The sequence below is a fragment of the Acanthaster planci genome, linkage group LG21 (assembly GCF_054643075.1).
Source record: "Acanthaster planci isolate LZ-2023a linkage group LG21, COTS_SCS, whole genome shotgun sequence".
Lineage (NCBI taxonomy): Eukaryota > Metazoa > Echinodermata > Asteroidea > Valvatida > Acanthasteridae > Acanthaster > Acanthaster planci.
This window is the reverse complement of record NC_141797.1, coordinates 1257384-1271329: the sequence shown is the minus strand read 5'-3', so window position 1 is coordinate 1271329 and position 13946 is coordinate 1257384. Positions and strand designations below refer to the sequence as shown.

At 40.5% G+C, this 13946-nt stretch overlaps 2 protein-coding genes across 2 annotated transcripts; both read right to left on the bottom strand.

The window, feature by feature from the left end:
* Window positions 1–1733: 1733 nt before the first annotated feature.
* LOC110982398 (uncharacterized) lies at window positions 1734–5402 on the bottom strand. The gene is made up of 3 exons (XM_022240768.2): window positions 5118–5402; window positions 3730–3866; window positions 1734–2765 (listed from the first exon to the last, which is right to left on the bottom strand). The coding sequence occupies exons 1-3, from the start codon at window positions 5257–5259 to the stop codon at window positions 2529–2531; spliced, it is 516 nt and encodes a 171-aa protein (XP_022096460.2). The 5' UTR covers window positions 5260–5402; the 3' UTR covers window positions 1734–2528.
* A 1283-nt stretch (window positions 5403–6685) lies between these two features.
* Window positions 6686–11555, bottom strand: LOC110982430 (uncharacterized). The gene is made up of 3 exons (XM_022240814.2): window positions 11345–11555; window positions 10744–10883; window positions 6686–9993 (listed from the first exon to the last, which is right to left on the bottom strand). Exons 1-3 carry the CDS (start codon window positions 11388–11390, stop codon window positions 9760–9762), a joined length of 420 nt encoding a protein of 139 aa, XP_022096506.2. The 5' UTR covers window positions 11391–11555; the 3' UTR covers window positions 6686–9759.
* Window positions 11556–13946: the final 2391 nt, after the last annotated feature.

Below are 13946 nucleotides of genomic sequence, written 5' to 3'. Positions count from 1 at the left end.
ATCAAAAAGAAAATAATCTGACATTGCTCATGTTATTCGAATCTTCAAAGACATAAACCTGTTTTCAGAGGTTTTAAATTGAAAATTATGAGTAGCTTGCATTTTCATTTAATTACTTTTACAGCGGTAGACTGATCAAGTGAAACGAGCTATAGGCGTATTCAGATATCCAATATTGCAACTCAAGCTTTATGTTTGTTTGAGTTACAAACACGGGTGATAGAGTGACAACTATTTGATGACTTTCGGAGTTTCGATACAGGAATGTATTACTGGGACAGATAACATGTGTGATGTAAACTGAATGTGATCGTTTGTGTAGCTCATCAGACAAATATCGTAAACTGTGAAAAGCGATTTTTTCAAGGTCTTTCGCGTTACACATAAACTCCTTTATCGAATAAACAATAGTGCATAGTTCATCGAACGTCGTCGAGCGTGGCACATTTCATTTTTTTTACCTGTTACAGCGTCTCTTCTTAGACCAAATGTGCATAGAAAGGGAAATTATAAACTGTTCCAAACATGTTGAATGACTTACATTTTTATTAGATTCAAGTTTCTCATTTCATTTGCAAGATCACCAAGGTGTGTTTGACAAACACGACGTTGAATAATTGACTTTTTTGGAGTTCCTTGTACTCGTGAAACCAAAAAAGTCTGACGCTGTTAGATAAGCCGTAGTCAAAGTGTACTGAGGGTGTATTGTTAATTACACAGGGTACTGTACATGTGTTCCTTGTTATGTTCTGCAGCACGTAAAACATTCAATGTCGAATTGAAGAGATTGGCACGAGCATAGAATGGATCTTGAAGGTGGGGGTTCATGAGGAACCCTCTTTGATGTTGTCCATGTTTTTTTTATCCTGATATAAAAAAACAATGAGGATCAGAGGGACAATAATATCTAAGGAAAAAAACATTAAAATGAGAATGCAAACACTGACGATGCTAACCCCGATAAAATTTAAACGAAAAGTGATCATCTGGCCATAATCTTGAGTTTCCAGTGGGAAAAAAACGGAAGCCAACCTCTTCCCGAGAGCCAACAGTGAGGGGAATCCACAGTGATTATGCTCATGTTTTTTTTATGTAAGAATGAAATATTCGTAGGTAGCTGGCGAGTATAGGCCTGTGACTTCCCAAGTTGAGCAAATCATTAGTCAAAGGACGTCAACTTTATTGCAACTCCCTGTGTCGTTCATTTTAAATGCTTCAATTAGCCCTTAATGATTTATTCCTCTGTAACTTTTACATGTACATAAAATGCAAATTTGGGGTATTTCATTTATAATGAACTCTCTCAGACCAGAGAGATAAAGCTATGACAATAAAGAGGACTTCTTGAGAAGCCAAAGGTGAAAAAAGCCTGTATGATTTAGGGGATCATTACCGTGTAAGGGGAAGAATGCACAGTGAATTTGATTCAAGTACCACGATGTTTGTAACCTCAAACATGTTCAGTTGGCTGTTTACGTCATTTACCGCCAAGGTCGTTTTATGCACGTGGAGCCAGACGTTTGAAGCTGTTATTCAACTCAATGCAATGAGTGATGTGCAACATGACGTCATGGTAGAGTTTCCCTTTCCAGCGTTCTGTGAGGGTGAAGGAGCAGGGGACGGTCGACTGAACGTTTGACAAGTCGCTTGGTAGCGCACTATTATTGTAAAGATTGTTACAGATTTTTTTTAATAACAGAAGCTACAAATGAAAAAATACGCCATGAATTAAGAAATCTGTTTCATTTTCGATTTAATTTAATTTTTACAACAGGTATGTACACAATTTATTTACAATAAGTGGTAAGGCACTGTGAGGGCTTGGAGAACTGTCGTCATGCACATCAAAGAAATTAAACTCGTAGGACCACCCTCTCTATGGTAACAGGGTGAAAGACCTCCGCTTCTGTGGTATGCGTAAAGACTTGCAATGTCACATGAACTTAAGCCGCCGGAAACCACCATACCATGCGGAATTGATGACACAAACAATTTGTTAACAATGTCGAGCAAGCTTTTTGCCCTTTTTTGTATTCAGCACAGATAGATGCCCGCCAGTGGCTTCAGTGGCATTTGTTGGCTGATCAAGAGCACTGTCAGCCAAGACTTTTTGATATGACGTCACTACATATAGGTACGTGCTACGCTCTTCATTGTTTGAGATACTGGTTTTTAAGTTGGATTTAGGGTTTCAGATCAGTGAATATGTTCGCTTGAAATAGATTGAAATACATAATGCAGCTTGAACTGCTGTGCAAATCATAATTTCCAGGCTCCATGAATCTCTGCAGTTGGAGCTTTGCGTGGTCTATGGGGGGTTTCACTTTTTTTCTGAGAAATTGAAAACGGTCGTTCATATGGCTCAATTTTCGCAATGAAATTCGTTTTCAAAATGGTGCGAAGCTTCAGACCAGTTTTAGAACAATAACCTTTGACTAGAGATTTGTCATTCCAAAGTCATTGGTCATTGTGATTTCTTCTTCAAACATTACTCTGTAATTATTTTACATAATATTCTTTATGAATGTTCAAGTTGACCACGTGACCAGAAACGCTAACAAGCATGCGCCCAGTTGATGGCCGTGAGTCACTGAGTCGGCGCAATTGCAAAAGTTGTTGTTGTCACAGCACCATACACACGTCCTTTGATCTCCGCCTCGAACTAGTTCAAAACAGCCATGGATGCACTTTTCGGCCGTCTCCGTGTAAGGGATGCAGGAACGGTTCATAGCAGTGATCTCACCGTTTCTTGTATAAACTGATTTCTGTACATATTTGAGAGGAAATAGGGAAAAAACGCAAAACAAAATATGGTCTGCATAACTTCATGAGTTTCGTTATCATCACACGTTTTACTATACTGGAATGTTCAGTTAAATGACGTCAGAAGCAACATGTTGCCAAGGGCAACAAGAAATTCCAACACTCCATTTTTATTGACAGAAATTAACATAATAATTACAGGGTAGGAGTCATAAAGTTTACAGACACAAGTCTCTGTAACAACTTTTTTTTCTTCGCAGTACTAAAATTATATTATATTCCTTCTGATCGAATAAACTAAAAACGGCACCTTTTCAAACATTCAAATTTGACCATGTTGTTCCGAACAACTGAGAATATGGTCGGTGTCACGTAACCCAGACAAGATTTGGTTCACTGCAGGATGTTTTTTTCAAACTGTGAACTAAGTGCTGACACAGTGAAAGCATTTACGAGGAAGGGTGACAGGTACTTGCTAATACATGTACTTCTATGTACTTCATTGATATTAACCGAATAAAGGTGAGGTATGGGTGGATTTCTAATGATAAATTTCAACAAATATCAAAATCAGACCCCTTAAGTCAGGTCATGTGTTCTGCCGAATATTCGAATAGTTATCGAAATCAAAAATTTGGAGGTGGCATATGAAAGGGAAATTTGCTCAACATAAATGCCACAAAACCGATTTTCCATGTTGTCCTTTCTCAGTTAGACTTAATTGCAACAAACAGGATGAAATAATGGTTAGACTAAAAGCCAGTCTTGTTTCAAAGAAGGGCGGGCTCCAGTCTTGGAAACTCTAAGAGATAGACGACCCAATAAGCATGCATATTTTGCTTCTGCGTTTGAGAAATTTGGCAGAACTGAATACACGTACACTGATATATACATGTACACTGCACGACGACTATTCGAATACTGTAGTAGATATTCGATACTGACTTTGGTCGTGCATTGACTTACCGTGCACATTCCGTTGCACGATACTCCAGTTACTTCTCCCGGTTCGGGTAGGAAGGGATCGAGGCATATGTCGAAGCGGTCGATCTCCCAGTCGTTGTACCTACACTGATAGCACTTTCTCGGCTCGACCACGCCGGCTGTGGGCAGGGCAAACAGGGGAGGTTACAACTTACAAGGGGTTGAAACAGACATCTGCACTGATAACGTCATACTTGGTTCACGAGTATGCTTTGCCAGGCTGCTCAGTGGCCTAGGGCGCCCGCTTGCTACATTAGAAAGTTTGGAAAGTGCACGTGGGGATGGCTAGCGCTATTTCAAGCCCTATCGAAAACAGTGTAAAATCAACACAGTTCCAGACTCAACAACATGAAATCCGACATCACTGGGGATCCTCAAACAAAAATTCATATACTGTCTTGTTTTTAATCTTTCCATTTCTTTCAAATATTGATAGGTTAGCAAAAACAACGTTTCGTTAAAATGCGCGCTACAGGAGAACTGCATGCTCGATTTTTGCAAAAATGGTGTCAAAATGACCGCAAAGGGTTCTTCTAAAAAACTCCTTAAGGTTCAAGTGAAAAAAGTATGCCCTGAGGCGATATTGGAAATAATTAAGGTCTAGGGGTGGATTCCGCCCCCAGCTCTAGGGTTAAAATAGATTTATCACAGTAAGCAATCATAACGAGAACAAGTACGAAATTCTTCACTACTGGTGTAACAAATATGCGTGGCACATGTGTGACATGGAGCCATGACCATATAGGAAAATCAAAATCATCCTGTCGGTGCAACTAACACTTTCTTTTTTATGATTAGGGTGATCTTAGATTATTGAGTGTCATTTTAGCAATAGAAAGTAAAACACTCAGTGCATGATCGCCATGGCGACATACCGCAGGGTACATGCTCATCATGGTGAGATACGGTAGTTTGGCATTGCTAGTTACAGTGTAATTTGTACATGTTAATGTAATTTGAACCCACAAACGTCCGCGCTATGAGCACCGATTGGGATGCAGGTGTTACATGGACAGTAAGTCCATCTGTGCATGTACAGGAACCTTGGGTTTTCAATATATTCTTCCCATAAGGTAACGACATCAGTGAACTTCATGTACTGCGCCATTGGCTGGGATTAGTCTGGAAGACTTTTTCGGAGAAACGGAATACATTTTGGTTCGCCCAGGGCTCGCCACACATCAAACATGGACATTACCTAGACTGATAGCCACGAGTTAATTGAATTAAAGCAAGGAATTTCTCTGCTGATTACAGACTGCGATGGCCTGAAGAACAGTTTAAAATATTCATAATGTTGCACTGATTTGAACACAACTGGTTCAAAAGACTAGGTTGTCACACCGAGCCGAAAATGTTGGCTCACTTACCCAGAGCAGAGATGCAAATCAAAATGGACAGTAAAGGAAATATCACATCTGACATCTTCAGCAATTGATGAGCCCGTTTTATAACCGCTGTAAACAAACCGTAGCTGGCCATCTCGTCATCAATACATGTACACATGTTCATGTACGTTTCACATAGTTTCTTCAAAAGCAACCTGAGCAACACGTACGTATGGCGTTTGGCTTAAACGGTTTCACAATGGGCAACGCATAAACATTGCATCAGTGGACAATATGGATCAATGCGCTCGCCTGAATCATCTTTGTGTCTCGCTTCGCAGGTGAATGGTTCCCAATGCTGGGACCAGGAACGCCAACGGCTCTTGCCGAACGAATCTTTAAAGGGCATGCGGGTGTGCTTGGACCGTGTCTTCCCAGAACCAAATTTGGAGAATTAACGGCTGTTCCCTATTTCTTTAGTAATTAATGGGCATATGGAAAACCTCGTTCCGATCAAAAGTCAGTCTAATCTTGTTGGTTGCTCTTGAGATGATATGAATGTTAAATTTCACTAACTTGAACTTTGCGTTCCTTTTTTATCGTAATGAATTTGAATTAGTCGAATGAGCACAACAGGCGATTTCGAAAGACGTTTTGATGTTCATGGATTTTTTGATAATTTTTCAGGAAGTAATAAACAAAGTTGAAGTTAATTGTTCCTGCATATTAGGCTTACTGGAACCTGACGGTGCTGTAGTTAACGTAATTCCCTACCCCCCCTTAAAAAGGGGAGTTGATGCGGTCACGTGTCATGCACATCCCGACGGGTTTTCGGGCTAAAAACATTTACACAAATTTTTGCGAGCTTAGAAACACTGACCGTAGTGATCGACTTTAAACACGAGCATTATCCAAGGGGTCTTTAATCACCAATGGTTTCATTATTTTTTCCATGAGGTCACAATTAAGCCCCGTGCTGCATGCCCTTACTGTTCCTTTAAAGCCCAATGCCGAGTCACGGTACACTAAGCGCAGCCCGGGTAAGCAACAATGCGTTGCTACGACAACACAAGCTGTATTGTGTTAAGTCGCGAGAGCATAGCTTTCTGAAACCTCGGCTTAGTTTCGTATTGGGCTTCGTCGGGGTTTTTATTTAAGGTGTCTGAACCCGACTTAGTCCCAGAAGTTGTTTTGCTGCAGGAAATAAAGTACTGTACATATTTCTTGTCTGCTACGTCAAATACGCAGTGTTTGTTAGCTTCACAAACCGTGGCTGGCCATGCCTACCAAAGATTCATCCAAAGATTCCTCGCTACTACATAATGTTGAATGAAACGACTGCCCTATTTACACCGCTGAAGCAAGATATGCTCTTTGATGCAACAGTTCTTTCCAACCTAGAGTAAAGTTTCTGGAATCTTTCCGGCTGCCCGCACAAAATGGAAAGAGAATTTAAAAGAGCCATCGACGAAGCCACCGCCAAGACAAACCCCCGCTTTCGGAAACCCCAAATTATCTATGGCCATTGCATTGTTTGTGCCCAGCTGAAAAGAAATGTTGATGAGGTCACAGGGAGGAGGCCTGAGATGACAAAACCAAATGCACTTACATTTGTAGTGAGGAAAATATACATTTATTTTGAACTTTTTGGCGGAAGTTGGATCAATGTCGTCCCATACAGAATAAGTCCCATAGGGTCTTACACTTCGCGCTCGTAGGTAACATTTAAACTAAAAAAGTAATAAACTCTGGAAAATATAGCAAATATTAATGATAAGAAGCTAAGTCATTAAGAGGCATTCACAGGAATAAAAGGACGTGTACATAACAACAGCAAACAAAGCATTTACTGAATAGTGTATGGAATAATTTTTGGGGTTTAAATCATATCTTTTTTACAAATAAATGACAAATTACCTTGCTCTTACAAAATCAAAGAAAACGGCAGTTCAAATTAGATATGGGGATTTTTAAACATGTACAAAGTAAAATGAAAAATACAATCGATGAAGGAAAAGTGAAATAAATTTTAACAAAAAATAAAGAAACTATTTCAAATGAGTAAATGAATAATACATGTCGATAAAAATCAATGAAAATTGAAGTAGTGTATTGAATGCTATAGAACTTAAATAAAGGTTGGAATCACGATAGAATTTAAAAAAAATAGCTAGCAAAATGAAAGAAATATTTCATAGAAAAAATTTCATAAAAAGAAGGTAATCTATCAAAATTCCTTGAGACAATGATAAAAATGTGCAGTGTAAAACTCCCTACTTTCACTGAAAAATCTTCAAATTCGATCTACCGTTAGGCCAGAGATTCTAGGGGTACAAAATCAACGTCCAGCAATCGTCAAGTAGGGGGTTGGGAGATAAGTAACAGTAATTTATATTTGCAAATGTTTCCTTCCATCATCCATTTTCTCCAAACTCGGCGCTGCTGTTATTCGTGTGGTTATGAACCACAATCATGCATTTGAGTTGGGAACGGTGGTCAAAGATTCAGATGTACCTGCGGGTGTGTCGATGAACAAGCAAAAGTCACTGAACTCTCTCCCAATAGCTGACGACAGTAATTACGCATATATTATACCAAACGCATCGTCACACTCAAATGGCTAAATAAGACCTCTGTCGATACCTTGATCTGACTGGTGGCATTCCGTGCCCACATCCGGTAGGCCCCATAAGACTGCCATTAGACTGCCGTGTGCAATCATGCAGCAGGAACCCTTTTACACAAAGTACATCGCTTGGCGGAGTTAACCTCGACTTCATGTTTTTGCAATAAAATCGTGTACACCGATTCCTTAAATTAACGTGAGCAAGACAGTTTGTGTTCTCCATATTAACACGGTTGCTACTACAATTCGTAATTCGGGGCAAGCATTTGCTTAGTACAATGCTTTGTACAATTAATTCAATGGATACGACGGGCTCAGAGGAACCAGTCCATTCCAGAAATGGCGATCTCTATGTAAGAGCCTGCCCAAACTCACAAGGTACAGCAACCGTGTCCATGGTCTGAAGAAGTTACGTTGTTGCGTTTACGTGCAATCCGATAACTTAGTGTATCAGATTTTATTTAACTTTAACTTGCAAAACGGTTATTAATTTCTTGTCTAAATTACATGCTCACACAATGAGGAAAAAATTAATATTTGGAACTACCTTAAGGCCGGAGATTAAGGGGAGGACAAAATCAAGGTCCAGAAATTATCCAGCAGTAAGAGTAAAAATATGATTATCGGAATGTGGCATATCTAACCAAACTTTAAAACATATAGAAATATGAGAGATTCCACACTACTGTATGGGTTGAAAAATTTTGAAATTCTTTTGAATATTCTCGGAAATCTCACCCCATACGGAAAGCTGTGGATGAGGGTAAACTATCATTATTTTCAAAATTCTGCACCTGATTACTAATTTATACCCACAGACGTTTATACATTTCAAAATTAAATGAATTCTGTTTTTCTCTCGGCACGTCGGTGTAAATTGATTACTTATGATTACTGTGGTTATTAACAGCAATCATGTTTTTGGGGGGGTACGGAACAACGTTTAGAAGCCCAGACCTTCCAGCAGTGATTCTAATGGTATGTTGCCAAACCAAGCAAAAGTCACTGAACTTTTTCTCTGTAGGCCTATCCAACTGCATCGTCATCCTTGCATGGCTACGTAAGCCTTATTTCGTTCTGCCTTGGCCCGACTGCTTATATTCCGTGCGCACAGTTGGTAGGTCTTCAGCAATCTGCCTATTAGATCGTCGTGTGCAATCAGGCAGAAGTAATTTCACACGACACCTGTTGGAGCTCCTTTCAGTTTCATGTTTTTCAACTTCGGTCCCTAGGAACGTACCATTTTACAGAGTAAAGCCCCAGCCAGAACCCTTGGGGGAGTTGAAGAAATTTTTCTGGGAGGGGCAAAAGATTCTGACTTTCCTCCGTCACGTGTGGATAAGATTTGGAGGCTTTTCTTCATAAGCAAGGGAACTACATTATTGTCTATTCCCATGAAATAAAGACATAACCCTTTTTTGAGGGGGGTCGGGCCTGTTTGCATTTGATTTTGTCTTGTTTGTGTTTTTATTACATAATGTTTTATTACATAATGCTCTGGGGATACACCATGTACTTTTTCCTATGGGAGAATGGTTCGATTACCAGTCTTGTGAGGAGACTAGTATTCACACCTCATGTAACTTGAAGCTTTCTCCTGTCGATACGCAGGACTTTACGTACCTTCAAAAATCCTCCAGAACCAAGATCATAGCCTTTATGCAAGTCGAGTTTCCCAAGCGTGTTGTGTAAAAACTTATTGCGGACCGTTAATCCTTCCTTCACCCATCCGTAGTAGTAATGAGATTATCCCGTAAAGTACGAAAACTAGTGTTCGCTTAAATTATTGCCAGATTTTGTTCCTGTCTAAAAAAACGCTTGTTGTATTGGTACTGTTGGTCTAAAATGACGAGAAGCAACAGCAACCGTGGGATAAAAGCATTAGTGGCTATATAGGGCGCGCATGCGCATGCAAAGTACCACAAAACCTGGACACTAATCGTTTAGCATTTAGAAGAAACCATTCCCATGTGCGATGTAAATTATAATTTCCAGTAAAAGTTCCCTTCCTGTTTACAAAACACCTACTTTTTAGCCATAAAAAGCCTTTTACTGTGTTTAGAAAGCCAAGGTCGCAAACGCAAACACCAGTGTGGTGACAAGTACTTCCGGGTGGAAGATCACGGGGAATGCGCTGTTGCAGAGATCCTGGTCGCAGCAGTACTCGCATCCTTCTTGTCGTCCCTGGGACCCGCACGCGTTGAAGCACTCCGAGACGTCCATGCCGGCATGACACCCCCGTGATAGGCCCTCCACATACCCTCCGTCGTAGAAGATTCGGCCTTTGGATTTCTTCAAAGGTGGGCGGGGAATTACGACAGCAAGGAGGCAGAGCGGTGTGGGCGTGGCGTAGTGGGATACAGTGGGTGTGAAGACCAACAGGTGTTTAGAGAATAAAGAAAGGTGTTTGGGATGGGAAGGGTGTGGTGAAATTGGCAGTGAGTGTTAATTGTGTCAGGGAGATGAGATTTTGAGGGGTGTGACACAAGTTGGTAGGGTGGGAAAGGTTCGTCAGAACGGGAATTTGGTGTGTTGTTAATATGAAGTCAGTTAATTTTTTTTAAGAATTGTGTTTTTACAAATATATTGAGAAATAGGGAGAGAGAAAATGAGCAGGTGGAAAAGAGAAAACGCCGCAAATGAAATTGATAACCCTTTGTGTCTTTTTTTGATAATCTGAAACTTCGTAAAAGGTGTTCAACATCAGCCTAGCGACACAGAATGTTACAAATAACAAAAGGTTTCAACGGAAAAAATATCTTTCGCTTATTTTCGATGGTTTCACTCAATTTATATTTCTTCAGTTCAGTATGCTGTACTTTGCCAAATGTCCCAAATCCTGTGCGGTCGAGGGACGATGTGTCACATAAACATGAACATGAAACTTGACAAATGAACAGACACCCAATTGTCAATGAAAATAGGCGCACAGGTTCATTTACACGGAATGCTAAATTTGAACCGACATTATCACCTACTTTTCATAGGATTACAGAATCGTGGAGATTTTAATGTTGAAGAAAACTCAAATAGATAACTTACAATACAGATTCCATTACACGACACAGTCGATGTTTTTGCCTCGCTGGCCAATTCGTCGAAGGGATCTCCACAAAAGGGCATGTACCACGGGACGACATTGGTGTAGTTACAGTAGTAACACGTGAGGCCCTGAACCGTGGCTATTTGGTGGGAGAAAATTACAAAAAGGATGCAAAGATAGGCGTTTTATTGCCATTTATGAAATACCTGCCTGGGAAAATAATAAGCCGTGCTCCGCCATTTTGGCTAGCGCAATGTAATCGCTACGCGTCAACAATTTGAACGGACTAGTTGTTTCGAACGGATCACCATCGCGGCCAGTGATCCGGCGTTTGCTCACTCCCTTTAGAGCTTGCTTAATGGATAGAGCGAACCAGCTTTGGGATCACTGATCAAGATCCGTATCCGTTTGAGACAAACAGGGCCACAGATTCCTCGAGGGGATAATTATTATGTACACGTTGGTTGTGCAACAACCAAAGCAGGGTCTGCGGAAACGTTTGTCCGTTGAGCTCAACTTCACGGTGGTTGCCGCTGACATTCGACCCACCACCAACTCAAACTAGCGGATTTATCTTCTTGAATTAGTTACGAATCTTACCAGCAAGGGAGCCCAAGAGCAACAGGGACAGTATTTGGACTTTCATGTTCCAAAAGTTACAACCAGCCACTGTATGATACGAAAATCGGAGCTGTTTTCGCTGCCACAAAAGTTGACAGAGAACTGTTTAACCTGAACGTGCTGGCTGACAAATATTGATGCCGTCGTCGTCAATAGATGTCTCTTTTCTCCGGTTTAAGTGCGAGCATGCATCAGTGCATTTGCACTATAAGTGCTGATTTCGTTGGCCAAGGTCGTTGAATAACGGTAAAAACGTCAACAATGAAAACTCATCGTCAACAGCGAATCAAAAGAGATGTGCTAACGTCATTGCAAGAGGTATACCAGGACTAGTGCAGATCGTGTCAGGATGGATGACCCAGTTTCTTCTTTCAGTTTCCACACGATAGAGTTCCTACAGACGACAACCAGGGTCATGAAAGACACGTGCAGGTTAAATTTGATGTTGCACTTAACCCATCTGTAGCTGTGATCCCCTTCCTGCACAAAAGGATTTCAAAGCAACTTCGTTCCCGAGTGTCAAGCAGTGCGCCCTCAAAGTTACCTACTTAAGTGTTACCATGATAATCCAATAGTTTGGAAAGTTCTACATCATAGTCAGAATCGTAAAGGGGGATCGTTCAAAAAGAAGAGAATACCAAGTTCCAAGAAAGCATAAATCCATTCCTGCTGTCGTTGATTTGAATTTCAAACAATCTTTTCATTATTTTCGAAACGAGTTTGAAAATAAAGTAACCTTTGGGGGAAGGTTTCCCAATGAAATGAATTAGCGAATGTCGTTGCTCTTACAGGCAAACTGGAGACGAGTGAATCTCCAAACCTTGCACACATTTGATTTTAGAGCTGGAAACAGTATAAAAATGTGCAGTCCTTGGCCAGTTGCATACGCTTAAACGTGCCTATGACTACCTGTGTGGTATTTTTTTATGAGACAGCGTTTGTCTTCATATTTGTGTTTGACTTGTAACGTTGACAGGCGCCATGACATCGATGCAGATGGCTGTTAGGGATGCAGGTGTGAAATTCGGCACAAGTAAACACTAGCGCCTTGTCACTGTACGGAACACTGGCAAGGCCAAAAAAGTGTCATGACAATAGAGTGGCCCCCCTGGAGACAGGGAAAGTTGACCTCACCAGCATAAACAAAGTATGACGTAGGCCTGATGGCTTCCGATCCTCTTCTATTTTTAGACCCGGTGCGCGCATGTCCTATAATCTTTCGAGAAGTCTGCACGAGCAACGTTAAACAGAAATGGAAACCGCTGTGCCCCACCCCCCCAAAAAAAAACCAAATATACATGGAAAATGGGATATTTTTAAACCATAATTTACTTGATTAAACCTGTAAACAGAACTATTTTACATGCGCAGATTGACGGCAGTGTCCGAATATTCATGGAGAAGCCTCGAACATTTCCGTCCCATTGCTTATATCGGAAGAGTTCCATTCGCATTGTTTCGGCTACCGGACATAATGATTCTCTAAACAATTTGGAACCATTCAATCCAGGAACCAGAATGCTAAGACAACTATATCGCCAATAGTGAAAAAAAATAATTTGGCGATGACAGATGACCGTCTATATTTAGAAGCAGCGAGCGGTTAGCATTCTAGAAAAGTGCAAATTTGTAATTGTAGTGGTCTGAAACACAATTAGATATATCCGCCCTGAGCAGAAGCACCCCCTCATCAGTCATAAAGAGCCATGCTGGACGGGACGATCATTTCGTTGGTATCAACGCGACTGTAAAGTGTGAATTTCATCGTCGTTTGTGAAACAGCGAAGAGCAGTTCCGACCAAAGGAGTTCCCATTGCAAGAAAATCAGCACCCTCTCTTGCTCCAGCTCGGGGTTCAACTGATGCAACCTATTACACTGATGAGGAAATACAACGCTTTTCTTTTTCATTTCAGAGGAGTGAGTCGTACGTCACTATTTACAATCCAGGTATTCACCTATCCGAGTCACTGTAGAAATGTCATTTTAATCAAAACAACTGGCTAAGTTTTTGATAGGTCAAGGGGTAGATGACCCATTTTCTAATTCCCGATAACCCCTGGGAATCTTGACAACAATTACCTTTTTTTATCACCAACTCTGTCATCAATTTCGGATGAGTGTAATCCTTGATGTTTTGAAAGACAACGAAATGATCTGTTTTTACTGCCTGATGGTACCAAACATTTATAGGCATCATGAATGGTTTCCCTTGTACAATAAAGTGGCCATTAACACTGCACTTTACGAAGCAATTAATGAATGAATTAGGCCTAATAACATATTCCAAAAGTTTTCGACAGAACATTCGAGATTTCCCAACAATGCAACAGGATTCATATGTGATCAGCACGTCAATTAAATGCGGGTCTAAATATCTTTTGACCTGAACACCTAACCAGTAAAGTCTTGTCAAAAATCGGTGTTTTTTTCAATGTAAAAGACACATTCGCTTCTGTTGTCTAGGTATGGAAGAACCAGCATTTGATTTAACTGAATAAATAAAACAAAATGTTGGAAATTAATTTCACTGCATGAAATCAAGACTCAGAACAGTGACCTCATCAGACAACAGTTAATGCT